This window comes from Cnephaeus nilssonii, assembly GCF_951640355.1.
Source record: "Cnephaeus nilssonii genome assembly, chromosome: 18".
Lineage (NCBI taxonomy): Eukaryota > Metazoa > Chordata > Mammalia > Chiroptera > Vespertilionidae > Cnephaeus > Cnephaeus nilssonii.
In genome coordinates this window covers 36,839,695-36,855,719 of record NC_137089.1, presented here as the reverse complement: position 1 = coordinate 36,855,719, position 16,025 = coordinate 36,839,695, and the positions used below count along the sequence as shown (strand labels likewise).

General features: G+C 41.0%; 1 protein-coding gene across 7 annotated transcripts in view; it reads right to left on the bottom strand.

Moving 5' to 3' along the window:
• CSPP1 (centrosome and spindle pole associated protein 1) overlaps positions 1-16,025 on the bottom strand; it is a 113,156-nt gene that overhangs the window by 52,038 nt on the left and 45,093 nt on the right. For 6 of the 7 annotated variants that reach the window (XR_013814935.1, XM_079796240.1, XM_079796241.1 and 3 more), the window contains 3 exons: positions 4,672-4,765; positions 1,981-2,038; positions 559-767 (listed from right to left, as the gene is read on the bottom strand). The exons of the other annotated variant lie outside the window; for it this stretch is intronic. Coding sequence is in view for 5 of the 6 variants with exons in the window: in XM_079796240.1 (XP_079652366.1) it covers positions 559-767; positions 1,981-2,038; positions 4,672-4,765 (361 nt within the window). In the remaining variant the exon portion in view is untranslated. The remainder of the gene's footprint in view (positions 1-558; positions 768-1,980; positions 2,039-4,671; positions 4,766-16,025) is intronic. 7 annotated transcript variants of the gene reach the window in all.

The following is a 16,025-nucleotide window of genomic DNA, read 5'->3' as shown; positions in this document are numbered from 1 at the left end:
CAGTATAGTATAGAATGATGCCTTTTACCAACAGAAAGCATATCTTCTCCATAATACCTAAATTACAGGTTTTATAATCTCAACAGTTTTCATTTCAGGTATATGAGTTGCATAGCCCGTAAGTAATCACAGAGAAAAAGTTGGATGAAATAGAAATATATATATATATCACATTAGAAGTCACTTTTCTGTATAAACTGAAGGAAGTATTCAATATTTGCCAAATGGAATTACAAAACTGAAGAAAATGTATGTTTATATGTTTAAAGATACTTAAAATATTCAAAAATATGACTTAAAACTAAATACTAAATGCACTTATGCATTCTAAAAATTCTAAGGCATCTTTCAACAATAAAAGAATGTTATAAGAATTTTCCTTGTTTTTATCAGAACAGAGAAAAGTCCAACAATGAAAACATTTCAAGAGAAATTATTTGACAAAAATTGTTAATTACACAGAAATCTCTAATGGCTAATGTTATCTGCTTCAGAAAATCCTTCTGAACATAATGACACCTTCCCCAATTCCCAAACATAAAACATTTCAACAAGCACCTGGGAGGCACCATTTCACCAAGGGTGCTGCTGAGTCCACTGTACAGATCTTCACTCTGCGGTGGGATGGAGGGAGCTGGGGGGCAGGAGGGGGAATGGGGGGCGGATAAAGGAGGGAGAGGGGTCTGGAAAGCTACTCTGGGTCTTTCAGGTGGGATCGTCTCTTCATAGTATCTTGGTGCCACACTCAACTGCTTTAGTCTATCGGGCTAAAATAAAAAAAGATATGTATTTGTTATATACAATCATTAAGTGAAAGGTGGAAGAGACCTCAAAAGACCCTCTGTCCCAGACTGCCAGCCGACACATTACTCAGAAAATAACACAATTTTACAGCTAAAAGATTTTGCAGATCTAATCCCTATTTTATAAATGGGGTAACTGAGATCCCCCTGAAAGTACACAAACACCTAATGTCTCACTGCTAATAAATAACCAGGCAAAGACCAGAGCCAGATATTAATTCTAAATACAAAACTCTATTATACCACATTATGCTGCTTCTCTGACATCAAAGTATTCTCCAGTCAGCAAACATTTTCTGTGAAGAGCCATATATATATCAGGCTCTATTCATCCCAACACAGTATCCTTCCCACCCCCCCCCCCCCATGTTTATCTTCCCCAGCAATGATTTGTCAGATTAATCTAAAAGTTTTATTCTATGAGCAGTCAAAAAGTACACTGAGAATGAGTGGTGCTGGTGAGATAACTTTTTTAAACAGATAAACCCCCCAGGATCTATATAATTAGCATAAGTAAAAAAGTAAATCAAAAGTTGCCTGCAGTTGAATAATTTTAAGTTGCTGTATTCTTTAAAGAATTAACTTTTTAGTAAAATTAAAGTTTCTGAATTATTATTCAAAGATGAAACTAAAACTTGCCTTAGCAAGTAAATTCTACCTATCCAACTACAGAAAAAGTACACTGTGAGAAGAACAATACATATTACCTTCTTACTTAACTGCAATGATGTAATTCATTCCACTTAATGATGAGAATTACAAGATTAAAGTAAAAATAAAGTCATCTCTCTAGTTTTACATTAAGTAAAAATTACTAAAATGCTTACAGTCTAGAATTAAAGATTTCATTTTCTTTGGAAATCACTCGAATATAAAAAGAGTGATCAAGAGATACTCAAAAAAATATTAACATCTATTGTAAATTAAACTGAAATAACTCTCCCATGGAACAATACAGGTAAACAAAATACAAAGGACTAATTTGAAACAAACTGAAAAAAGAAGGCATATATGAAAAAGTAAAAATTAGCTTAGTGAAATAAGTTTAGTTTATCAGTATTCAAACCGATCGACTCTTACATTTCCCCCAATATCTTCTGTCTATCTCCACCTGCTGGCACATTTGAGGCTTATTTGACTGAACGATTAAACATTAAAAGATGTCAGGAATCCTTACCGATTTCTCGGGGTCTTGGGCTCCAGAAGCTGCAACTCTGAGTTCCAAATCTTTTTCTCTAAACAAAATTAAAGTCTTATATATTAAAAAATTATAGTAAACACAAACAAAGTCATAATCATTACTGAAATTAACATATATACAAAGTGCATGCAACAACATCTCCAAATACAAATAATTCATTTAACTGACAATAAATCCTTAAATGATGCTAAAAACTAAATTTTTCTTATTTGGTGTAAAGTAAACTACAATTCACATGTAAACTGAGTCGAACAAGTATCTCTAAACCAGTGCCTGGGGTACTTTAAAACCTAAGCAATTTACACAGAATAAAGTACAGAAGTAAAACAAAATCTTTACTTCTTTTAGGGCCCATGTATATTTCCAGTTCTCAAAAAAAGGGTAAAAATTTAAAAATTCATACCATACTTTCTAATAAGTTTTTTTTTAATGTTTACAATGGTTAATATCAGACAGTAGATACTGGCTTCCTCTAAGATAGAAGACAAATGACAAAAATAAAAAATAATAGATCTCACCCTGGCCAGTGTGGCTCCGTTGGTTGGGCATTGCCCCATGCAATGAAAGGTTGCCAGTTCAATTCCTGGTCAGGGCACATGCCTTCGTTGCAGGCTCAATCCCCAGTGCAGGGGGCAGCCAATAGAACTATCACATCAATGTTTCTCTCTCACTCTCTTTTCCTCCCTCTCTCTCTCAAAATCAATAAAAATATTTTTTAAAATATAATAAGTCTCAAATTCTCTAGAACTAAGATATCTAGTCTTAATTTTAAACTGTAATTAATATTTCACAGGTACTTCTACAAGAAAAATTACAAACACAGAAACTTGTATACAATATAAAAATCTGTTGATTTATCAATGATTGTTTTTATACTATATATATTTACATTGTTAGAAGGTAAAATACTTTTCTTTTGTATTTCTAATTATCCTATCTAATAAAAGAGTAATATGCAAATTAACCATCACTCTGCTACACCCACAAGCAAGGCCACCAGCCACACCCACCAGCCAATCAGGAGTGACTATGCAAATTAACCCCAACCAAGATGGCTGCGGCCACAGAGCAAGCAGGAGGGAGGCTTGGGTTTCCCTGGCGATGGAGGAAGCCAAGCTTTCCACGCACCCTGGAGGGCCCAGGCCTCCACACAACGGTACAAAGTTTCAATTATAGAAGATAAATAAATTCCAACAGAAATGGCGGCAACCACAGAGCTGCAGAAAGCAGGAGGCTTGGATTGCCCCCGGCGATGGAGGAAGCCAAGTTTCTGCAGCCCTGGCCTGCCTTGGCCTCCGCTTAAGGCTACAAAGTTTCAATTATAGAAGATAAATAAAATCCAACAGAAATGGCTGCCGCCATGGAGCGAGCAGAAGGCTTGGCTCAGCTCCAGGCTACAAAGTTTCAATTGTAGAAGATAAATAAACCCCAGATACCAGGGTCCCCACTTGGGTCGCCGGGGGGCGTGGCCAGCCTAAAAACCACCACAGGCCCCTTGCCCAGGCCGCCCCACGCCCCAAGGGAACCCCCACCCTGATCCTGGAAACCCTTCAGAGCAAACCAGCTGGCCCCCACCCATGCACCAGGCCTCTATACTATCTAATAAAAGAGTAATATGCAGTTTGACCATCACTCCAACACACAAGATGGCTGCCCCCATGTGGACACAAGATGGCCACCACAAGATGGCCAGCAGGGGAGGGAAGTTGAGAGGGACCAGGAATGCAAGGGAGGGCAGCTGTGGGCAATCAGGCCAGCAGGGGAGGGCAATTGGGAGGGACCAGGCCTGTGAGGGCAGTTGGGGGCGATCAAGCCTGCAGGGGAGGGCAGTTCGGGGTGACCAGGCCGACAGAGGAGGGAAGTTGGGGGTGACCGGGCCTGCAGGGAAGGGCAGTTGGGAGGGACCCAGGCCTGCAGGGAAGAGCAGTTGTGGGGGACCTGGCCTACAGGGATGGGCAGTTAGGTGTGACCAGGCCTGCAGGGGAGGGCAGTTAGGGGTGACCAGGATTGCAGGGGAGGGCAGTTAGGGCCAAACAGGCTGGCAGGGGAGCAGTTAGGCATCAATCAGGCTGGCAGGAGAGTGGTTAGGGTGTTATCAGGCTGGCAGGCAGAAGCGGTTAGGGGCAATCAGGAAGGCAGGCAGGTGAGCAGTTGGGAGCCAGCAGTCCTGGATTGTGAGAGGGATGTCCGACTGCCCGTTTAGGCCCATTCCCAGTGGGATTGGGCCTAAACGGGCAGTCGGACATCCCCCGAGGGGTCCCAGATTGGAGAGGGTGCAGGCTGGGCTGAGGGACACTCCCTCCCCGTGCACAAATTTTGTGCACCAGGCCTCTAGTATATAGATAATATAAGTAGGCATGCAGATAACTTTAAATGCTATCCTAAATCAATAACTGAAGAAATTAATTCAGGTATGTAAAAGGCCTGTAATAATATACTATATAGTTTCATTTGTTACATATGACGAAGAAAATGAACACTGAGAGCATTTATTACCTTGCTGATTTACACTGTACAGATTGAAATTAAAGTGATTTACAAATACAAAAGCACATTAGGAAAAATATCCTCTTATTTTACTACATAATAGTTATTTACCACTATCTCATTTTACACAAATGCATTTTAAATTCAAATCCTCTCTTTTAAATGCAAACCTTTCATTACCGTCTCTTGTTCTCCTTTTGTTCAGCCATTTGTTCCAACAGTTCTAGTCTATATTTTTCTTTTCTTTTCTGAATAAGTTCTCGATCTTCACCTCCTAGAAAGTGATAAGAAAAAAATGCAATCTTAACTCTTGACCACATATGCAACTAGAAATCTGAATTTTTGAAAACCTCCATTTTTAATTACTAGACCAAGGAGTAATCACTACATAAGCTGGAAAGTAAAATCATATTTATCATACAAAGTTCTCATATAATCAATAATTAATTTCATAATGAATATCTACTATGTATCAGACACATTAACCCTTCCTTTTAGTTAAAAGCCTTCTTAAATAAGAGAATACTCTAATTCCCATCCTCATTTTTCTAGTAATTGGGAATAATAACTCCACTAATATCTTCCACAAGCCCCTTAAATTTAACAAGTGTGTCCAAACTGAACACCTCAGAATCAACTGCCCCTCTTTGTTTTCTGTTACTGGCATGAAAACCGAACCCCAAACCACACTGTAACTCTGACTGTTCATCCTTTCTTATTCACTCCATATGAGGTCCCATTAATCGTATATGGGACCTCTCCTTCTTTCCTATTCTCATATGAGGTCCCATTAATCTTAGATGGGACCTCTCCACATTTCACCTGGATTGCAGCAATAATCTCCTAACCAGTCTCCCAAACTTCCCTCTCCCTGCTTCAGTCATCCAGCACACTTATGTAAGATCAATTATCCTATATAATAAAAGAGAAACATGTAAATTGACCGTACCTCCACTACGCTCACCAGCCAATCAGGAGTATGCAAATTAACCCAACAAAGATGTCAGGCTAATTTGCATACACAGGCGCTAGGCGGAGAGCAGAGCAGGAGAGCCGGCGGAGAGCGGAGCAGCTTGGGGAACTTGGGTCCCCAAGCCGCTACACAGAGAACAGAGAGGGAGAGCTGGCGGCTTGGAGGACTTGGCAGAGCAGGAGGCTGTGGGACGGAGACAGAGCAGGAAGGGAAAACCAACAGCACGGGTGAGCACCAGGAATTCTGGGAATAGTAGTTCTGGTGGCAGCCCCATGACCGAAAGGGGAAGCCCAGAGCATGGGGAGCACCAGGAATGCTGGGAATCATAGTTTTGGTGGCAGTCGGATCTCCTAGACAAACCGGTTTGGCTCAGTGGATAGAGCGTCAGTCTGCAGATTGAAAGGTCCCAGGTTTGATTCCGGTCAAGGGCATGTACCTTGGTTGCGGGCACATCCCCAGTAGGGGGTGTGAGGAGGCAGCTGATTGATGTTTCTCTCTCATCGATGTTTCTAACTCTCTATCTCTCTCCCTTCCTCTATGTAAAACATCAATAAAATATTTTTTTAAAAAAAAGTGAGCCTGGAGCAAGGTACTGTTGCGGTGGGGGATGGAGGGAAAGCAAAGGTGAGAGACATAAGTAAAATCAGAGTGTCTAGGAAAAATTAAAGGGAAGATAGCCTAAAACTTCCAGGAAATCTCCACCAATGAAGCAAAGAAAAAAAAATGCCTCTATTATTCTGTGAGCAAACCAAACTGGGTTGGGGTCTCAGACAATTCACTCATATGATTGCAAAGACAGAAACTCCCGGATTGGAGAGGGCTCCCCTGAGGGCTCCGAGATTGGAGAGGGTACAGACCCGGCTGAGGGTCCCACCCCCATGCATGAATCTTCGTGCACTGGGCCCTTAGTCTATAATAAAACATTAATCACACTGGTGCCCTGCTAAAAAAAAACATCAATGGTTACCTTGATTCTACAGAAAAAACTGTAAGCCTCACCCTGCTATCACTTATGCAAAAATCCAGTTGTGCAAATATTTTGGATCCACCAAAAATTATTATTATTGCATATGTTAATGACTCAAAAATCACCTCTTAATCAAGATATGATCAGAGCACAACAAAAATCACAGGACGTCAAAAACGCAACTAAACCAGCAAGTCCTCTACTACTTTAATTATTAGCCTTCCAATTAATAATTAAGTGGACATACAGCATCTGAGTCTATCCATTAAGCACAGATGTCAGCAACAGTGGAACTCCCACAGGGGAAACACAGATTATGTTAAGGTTAATAATAATGCTTTATAATCAAACTAGAGGCCTGGTGCATGAAATTCATGCATGGGGGGAGGGAAGGAGGGTTCCCTCAGCCCAGCCTGCACCCTCTTCCAATCCGGGACCCCTCGGGGGATGTCCGACTGGGATCGGGCCTAAACCAGCGGTCGGACATCTCTCTTACAATCCTGAACCGCTGGCTCCTAACTGTTCACCTGCCTGCCTGCCTGATCGCTCCTCACTATCCTCCCTGCCAGCCTGATCACCCCTAACTGTCTCTGCCTGCCAGCCTGATGGCCCCTCACTGTCCCCCCTGCCGGCCTGGTCACCCCTAATTGCCCCCGTGGCAGCCTGATCACCCCTAATGGCCTCTGCCTGCCGGCCTAATCACCCCTAACTGCCCCCCCTGCTGGCCTGGTCACCCCACGCAGCCTGCTGTTCAGTTGTTTGGTCGCCCCCCCACTGCCGGCCTAGTTGCCCCACACAGCCTGCTGCCCAGTCGTTTGGTAGCCCCTCACTAACCCCCCTGCCGGTCTGGTCGCCCATGCAGCCTGCTCATTCAGTCGTTTGGTTGTCCATCACTAACCCCCCTGCCGGCCTGGTCACCCCATGCAGCCTGCTGCTCAGTCATTTGGTCGCCCCTCACTAACCCCCTCTGCCAGCCTGGTCGCCCCATGCAGCCTGTTCAGTTGTCTGTTCGGTTGCGACAGTCACTTAGGCTCTTATATAGATAGATATCCATTCTGCTTCTGATTATGATGACAAGCACAGAACTTAACCTCCTACCATAAAACTAGGCAAAACATATGACACTGGACACCAGGCAGCACTGGACTGTAATACCTGAGGGGAGAAAAATAAATGAGGTGAGCCCTTTAAGCACCCCTGTTTCTGCCTAAATGCAAGTTCCAGGCTGCAGGTAAGGGAGACAGAACACACAGCAAGCTGGAAAATGAACTGGATTAAGCAGATAAAGATCAAAATTCAGGAAAGCTATCATGGCTGGAAGTTTAGGGCAAAGACACAAAAACATAAAAAGAGCTTCAGAAATCCATGGAGGGATTCCTTCCAAATTTCTGTGCACTTAGCTCTGTGTGCACAGAGTGAAATTCCATTAGGCTGGGCAAAGAAACTATGGAGGACACATTAACTGAACAATTATCAGACCTCGAAATAAAGAGAAATTCAAGCTCTAGCCAACTAGAATGGAGTTCCTGGGGATCCCCTACGTCTTTAGGGAAGAACCCAAAAAAGACACCCTGTATTAGTAGGGGTGAACTACCCCTGGAAGGAAGGCTACCCTAAATGTCCCTAGCTAAGTTTAAAATAAGGCCTCACCCTACCCCAGTGGTCGGCAAACTCATTAGTCAACAGAGCCAAATATCAACAGTACAACGACTGAAATTTCTTTTGAGAGCCAAATTTTTTAAACTTAATCTTCTTCTAACGCAACTTCTTCAAAATAGACTCGCCCAGGCCATGGTATTTTGTGGAAGAGCCACACTCAAAGGGCCAAAGAGCTTCATGTGGCTCGCGAGCTGCAGTTTGCCAACCACGGCCCTAGCCGGTTTGGCTCAGTGGATAGACCACTGGCCTGCAGACCAAAGGGTCCCGGGTTCAATTCCGGTCAAGGGCACGTACCTCGGTTGCAGGCTCCTCCCCCTCCCCGCCCTGGGCCCTGGTCAGGGCTCATGAAGGAGGCAACCAATCGATGTGTTTCACATAGATATTTCTCTCTCTTTCCCTCTCTCTTCCACTCTCTCTAAAAATCAATGGAAAAATATCCTTGGGTAAGGATTAAAAAAATAAAATTAAAATAAGGCCTCAAAAAAGATGGTCCTTAAGTAACAGAAAAACGTGGCTATGCCTTCAGGTGATGACTCCCTATATAAACCACTCCCCTTAAGTGGGGACAGGACTTCCTTTTAGCCAATAATATATAGCAAAGGTGAAAGGAATTGACAGATGTAATTAAGGTAGCAAATCAATTCTGAATTTATCAAAAGGGAGATTTATCTTGGGTGGGCAGGAGCTAATCAGGTAAAAGCCCTCCCTGAGTTCAGAAAGCTCCTTGTTGCATGATAAAATGAGCAGCCAAGGTGAGGAAGGAAGCCCATGTTGCAAGAAACAGTGGTCAAGCCTCTAGGAGCTGTGGGCGATCTCCAGCTGACATCCAGTAGGTAGCCGGCCCCCTGTGATACACAATGAAATCAACTCTACCAACATTCCAAATGGGCTTGGAACCTGGCTGAAACCTGCATTTTAGCCTTGTAAGACCCTGAGCAGAGGACCCAACTAAATTCCTAACACAGAGAAACTGCGAGATAATGTGGCATGTTTTAAGCCACTAAATTTATGCTAATCCGTGATGAAGCAATAGAAAATTAATACTGAACCATAACCATTAGAAAAGTTAGTCAATAGAAAAAAGCACAGAAGAGAAGATGGCTGCCGACGGGAAGGCAGACTGCAAGATACTGTGTGAGAAAACAAAGGGAGAGTGTGTAGTCGCATGGGGAGTGCTTGTTAGTGAGCTGAGGGACAGCTATACTCCAGGAGACTGTGGGGGACTGTCGAACGGGGCTCCCCTGACCGGGCAGCCCCCACTGCTGCTGGGTTCCCTCCCAGAGCGACCAGCTTGGACGCGGAGACCAGGCCATCAGAAAGGAAAAGTAGATGTTATCAGGAGCCTGAAAAGCCCGGGGAATCTACAGCTACGGCACCCACCAAACAGCTGCGAACCCAAGAACACCAGTCCCCAAGTGGCGCAAGCACGCATATTTAGAGGAGCTCTACACTCCACCATGGAAAGGTCAGATTTCGCCTGGGAGAAAGAGAGAACTACATAACCAGACACGCGAAGAAGAGAGAACATGGGGAGACAAAGAAACAGCCCGCATATGAAAGAAAAGCGGGCATCATCAGCAAAGGAAGTAAACAAAATGGAGGCAAGGACCCTGTCAGAAAAAGAATTCAGAGAAATGGTCATAAGGTGGCTGAAAAGAATGAAAGACAAATTCGACAATATGTGTAAGAACCAAGAGGAAATGAAGAAGAATAAAGAAGAAATGAAAAATGACATTGCAGCTGTAAAGAACTCAACAGAAAGCATCAAGAGTAAACTAGAAGAAGCAGAGGACCGCATCAGTGAGCTAGAAGACAAGGTAAGTAAAAATACCCAAGTAGAGCAGCTTCTAGAAAAAAAAATTAAAAAGCAGGAAGAGAGCCTAAGGGAACTTTGGGACAACACGAAACAAAACAACATCCACATAATAAGGGGACCAGAAGGAGAGGAAACTGAGCAAGGAATAGAAAACCTGTTTGAAGAAATAATGACAGAGAACTTCCCTGATAGAGGGAAGAAAAACCCCACACAAATCCAAGAAGCTCATAGAGTCCCAAACAAAATGAACCCCAAAGACCGACGCCAAGGCACATTATAATTAAATTGGCAAACACCAACGACAAAGTAAGAATCCTAAAAGCGGCCAGAGAGAGAGAGAAAGTTACCTACAAAGGATCCCTCATCAGACTAGCGACTGATTTTTCAACAAAAACACATTAGGCCAGAAGGGAATGGAATGAAATATACAAAGTCATGCAAAGGAAGGGTCTGAATCCAAGAATACTGTACCCAGCAAGGCTATCAATCAAAATTGAAGGTGAAATCAGGAGTTTCACAGACAAGAAAGGACTAAGGGAGTTTATTACCACCAAACCAGCAATGCAAGAAATGCTAAAGGGTCTGCTGTAAAAAAAAAAAAAAAAAAGAAATAGGAAGCGAAGAAGGAACACAGGGGTAAAGAACAAAAATGGCAACAAACAAGTACCTATCAATAATAACTTTAAATGCAAATGGATTAAATGCCCCAATCAAAAGACATAAGGTAATGGATTGGATAAGAAAACATGATCCATATATCTGCTGTCTACAAGAAACCCACCTCAGAAAAAAAACACGCACAAAGACTGAGGGTGAAGGGATGGAAAAAGGTTTTTCAGGCAAATGGGAATGAAAAAAAAAGCGGGGGTAGCAATACTTATATCTGACAAATTAGATCTCAAAGTGAAGGACATAACAAGAGATAAGGAAGGCCACTTCATAATACTAAAGGGAGCAATCCAACAAAAAGAAATAACTCTGGTAAACATATACGCACCCAATACAGGAGCACCCAAATACATAAAAAAAACTCCTGGAGGATATCAAGGGAGAGATTGACAGCAATACAATCATAGTAGGAGACTTTAACACCCCACTATCACCATTGGACAAATCCTCTAAACAAAAAATCAGCAAAGAAACATCAATCCTAAATGACTCACTAGACCAGATGGAATTAATTGACATCTTCAGAACATTTCACCCCAAAGCCACAGAATATACATTCTTCTCAAGTGCATATGGGTCATTTTCAAGAATAGACCATATATTGGGTCACAGGCAAAGTCTCTTCAAATTCAAGAAGATAGAAATCATATCCAGCATCTTCTCAGATCACAGTGGCTTAAAACTGGAAATAAACTACAAAAAAAAATAATCCAAAAAAAATCAAACACATGGAGACTAAATAGCATGCTATTAAACAATGACTAGGTTACCAGAGATCAAAAAAGAAATAAAAAAACATCCTGGCAACAAAAGACAATGAAAACACAACAATACAAAATCTATGGGACACAGCAAAAGCAGTCTTGAGAGGGAAGTTCATAGCTCTACAAGCCTACTGCAAAAAAAAACAAGAAACAATGGTAATAAATCACCTAACCCTACAACTCAAAGAGTTAGAAAGAGAGCAACAAGAAAAGCCCAGTGTAAGCAGAAGGAAGGAAATAATAAAGATCAGAGTGGAGATAAATGACATAGAGACCAAAAAAAAAACAATAAAAAAGATCAACAAAACCAAGAGCTGGTTCTTTGAAAGGATAAATAAGATTGATGAACCTCTAGCCAGGCTCACCAAGAAGCAAAGAGGACCCAAATAAACAAAATCAGAAATGGAAGAGGAGAAATAACAACAGATCCCACTGAAATAAAAAGGATTGTCAAAAAATACTATGAACAATTCTATTCCAACAAACTGGACAACCTGGAGGAAATGGACATATTCCTAGAAAAATAGAATCTTCCAAAACTCAATCAGGAAGAATCTAAACAGCTCAATAGGCCAATAACTATGGAAGAAATTGAAGCAGTCATCAAAAAGCTTCCAGCAAACAAAAGCCCGGAGCCAGATGGCTTCACAGGGGAGTTTTACCAAACATTCAAGGAAGAACTAAAACCTATCCTCCTCAGACTATTCCAAAAAATTCAAGAGGAAGGAACACTTCCAAGCTCCTTCTATGAAGCCAGCATCACCTAATACCAAAACCAGATAAAGACAACACAATGAAAGAGAATTACAGACCAATATCCCTCATGAACATAGATGCCAAAATCCTCAACAAAATTGTAGCAAATCGGCTCCAGCAGTACATCAGAAAAATCATACACCATGACCAAGTAGGATTTATCCCAGGAATGCAAGGATGGTACAATATCCGCAAATCAATAAACGTGATACATCACATAAACAAATTGAGAGATAAAAATCACATAGTTATATCAATTGATGCAGAAAAGGCATTTGACAAAATCCAACACCCTTTCTTGATAAAAACTCTCAGCAAGGTGGGAAGAGAAGGATCATACCTCAACATAATAAAAGCCATATATGATAAACCCACAGCCAACATAATACTCAATGGGCAAAAACTAAAACCATTTCCCCTAAGAACCAGAACAAGACAGGGATGCCCACTCTCACCACTCCTGTTCGACATAGTACTGGAAGTATTAGCCACTGCAATTAGACAAGAAGAAGAAATAAAAGGCATCCAAATTGGAAAAGAAGTAAAGCTGTCCTTATTTGCAGATGACATGATATTGTACATAAAAAACCCGAAAGACTCCATCAATAAACTATTAGACTTAATAAATGAATTTGGCAATGTAGCAGGATACAAAATTAACGCCCAAGAAATCTATGGCATTTCTATACACCAATAGTGAACTTACAGAAAGAGAGACTAAAAAAGCAATCCCATTTACCATCACACCAAAAAAATTAAGATACCTAGGAATAAACCTAACTAAGGAGGTAAAACACCTATACACGGAAAACTGCAGGACACTGAAAAAAGAGATAGAGGAAGACATAAACAGATAGAAGAACATACCATATTCATGGATTGGTAGGATCAACATCATCAAAATATTGATACTACCCAAAGCAATCTATAGAGTCAATGCACTCCCCATTAAAATACCAACGGCATATTTCACAGACCTAGAAAGAACTCTCCAAAAATTCATCTGGAATAAAAAAAAGACCCCGAATAGCCACAGCAATCCTGAGAAAAAAGATCAAAGTAGGTGGGATCTCAATACCAGATTTCAAGCTGTATTACAAGGCCACTGTTCTCAAAACAGCCTGGTACTGGCACAAGAACAGACATATAAACCAATGGAATAGAATAGAGAACCCAGATATAAACCTTAACCACTATGCTCAATTAATATTTGACAAAGGAGGCATGAATATACAATGGAATCAAGACAGTCTCTTCAATAAATGGTGTTGGGAAAATTGGACAGATCCATGCAAAAATATGAAACTAGATCACCAACTTACACCATACACAAAAATAAACTCAAAATGGATACAGGACTTAAACATAAGACAGGAAACCATAAAAATACTAGAGGAATCCACAGGCAGAGAAATCTCAGACATATTCCGAAGCAATTTCTTCACCGATACTGCTCCTAGGGCAAGGGAAACCAAAGAGAAAATAAACAAATGGGACTACATCAAAATAAAAAGCTTTTTTACAGCAAAAGAAACCATCAACAAAACAACAAGAAAGCCCACTGTACGGGAGAACATATTCGCAAATGTTATCACTGATAAAGGTTTAATCTCCAACATCTACAGGGAACTTATACAACTTAATAAAAGGAAGATAAATGATCCAATAAAAAAATGGGCAACGGAATTAAATACAATCTTTTCAAAAGAAGACAGAAGGAAGGCCAAGAGACATAATAAAAAATGCTCAAAGTCACTAATTATCCGAGAGATGCAAATCAAAACGACAATGCAGCAATGGTAAGATATGTACACATATAATTCCTTAATAAAAAAAAACGAGAAAATAAAAACGACAATGCGGTACCATCTCACACCTGTCAGAATGGCAATCATCAACAAATCAACAAACGACAAGTGCTGGCGAGGATGTGGAGAAAAAAGAACCCTTGTGCACTGCTGGTGGGAATGCAGACTGGTGCAGCCATAGTGGAGAACGGTATGGAGTTTCCTCAAAAAACTAAAAATGGAACTCCCATTTGACCCAGTAATCCCACTTTTAGGAATATATCGCAAGAAACTAGAAACACCAATCAGAAAGGATATATGCACCCCTATGTTCATAGCAGCACAATTCACCATAGCTAAGATTGAGAAACAGCCTAAATGCCCATCAGCAGATGAGTGGATTAGAAAACTATGGTACATCTACACAATGGAATACTATGCTGCTATAAAAAAGAAGGAATTCTTACCATTTGCAGCAGCATGGATGGACCTGGAGGGCATTATGTTAAGTGAAATAAGCCAGGCAATGAAAGAAAAATACCACATGATCTCACTCATTTATGGAAAATAAAGAACATTATAATCTGATGAACAAAAAGTTAGATACAGAGTCAGTAAAGCACCGAACAGACTGTCAAATTACAGCGGGAAGGCTGAGGAGTGTTGGGGAGGGGGGGAAAGAGATCAACCAAAGGACTTGTATGCATGCATATAAGCACAACCAATGGACACAAGACACTGGGGCGGGGGGAATGAGGGCATGCGACAAGGGTAGGGGAGGCTGGGGGAAGGTCAATGGGGGAAAAAAAGGAGATATATATGTACTACTATATGTAATACTTTAAACAATAAAAAAAGAGAAAAAAAACACATAGACAAAGATGATGGAACAATAAATAAGGAAGTTAAAATAGCTCCCATAACTACGCTCAAGTATTTAAGTAAAAACAGTAACATTATGAGGAAATGGAAGATATTGTAAAAAAAACCTAAATGAAGAGTTCTGCTTCTGTTTAGAAAGTAACAGGCCACAACATTGCTCAGTCCCCACAATGCAAAAAGCTCAATCATCTACAAACTCAGAACTTAAAAAAAAAGCCCATCAGAGAGGTGTTGTTACAAGCAACCAGTTAAACTGAATTTCAAAGGGTATAAAAACCACTCCAGACATGGAACAATCCAAGTGTTTTACCTTTCCCAGAATATGGAAAAATAGGAGGCAACCTTACAAATGGGTAAGAAAAAAATAGCTGAACTATTAATGAATTCTTAAAGGCCTTGTGTGGGCTGCAAGACAATGTAGATTTCTGGAAGCCTACTCAGAAGAGGACTCTGCACCCAGTACCCCTCTCCCTCAGAATGATCACAAGAGAGACTGGACATGGGACAACACAGGAGACCTGAAGAAAACCTTCCAAATAATTAAAAAAATAAAAAACACAAACCAACCACTGCATTTTCCAGACTCTTCGTAATCTACTGGTTGAAGGGCAGAAAACCTGCTCAGACCCAGCATTCTGCACATACAAAACAAAGACCTGTTGCTATGAGGGAAAGGGCAGAAAATTCTTATGCAAGACCCTCCAAGACATCAAAGAGAGTTTGGCTGGCTACCACTGTGGGGAGGGGCAAACAACTCATTTCTAAGAATCACACGCATAGGGCCAGCCTTCTACCAAGGAACAAGGCACAAGAATCTAAGCTGAGAAAGGAGAGAGAAGTACGGAGAGAGACAGCATCTCTGTCAGGGGCATTAAGGCCTAGCTGAAAACTGATGACGGTGAAGGAACACAGAAAATCCCTCCAGCACGCCAGGCCTCACACAAAAAGTAAGGCAGTCAGGTAAGAATTTAAGGATGTGTAAGACATGAACATTACTATAAACCACTACTCTCAACAAACACACATTGCACATTCTTTCAAGTACACACTAAACATGCACCAAGGTTGACTATATCCTGAGCCACTAAAAAATTGTATTAATATACAATTTGTATAATTTCAAATTTTAATTTATACAAATTATTTTCTCAGACTACAGGGGAATTAAACAAGCAGTCAATAACAAAAAGACAGCAGGAAAACCCCCAAATATTTGCAAATGTAAAAACATACTTCTAAATAACCCATGATTCTGTGTAAA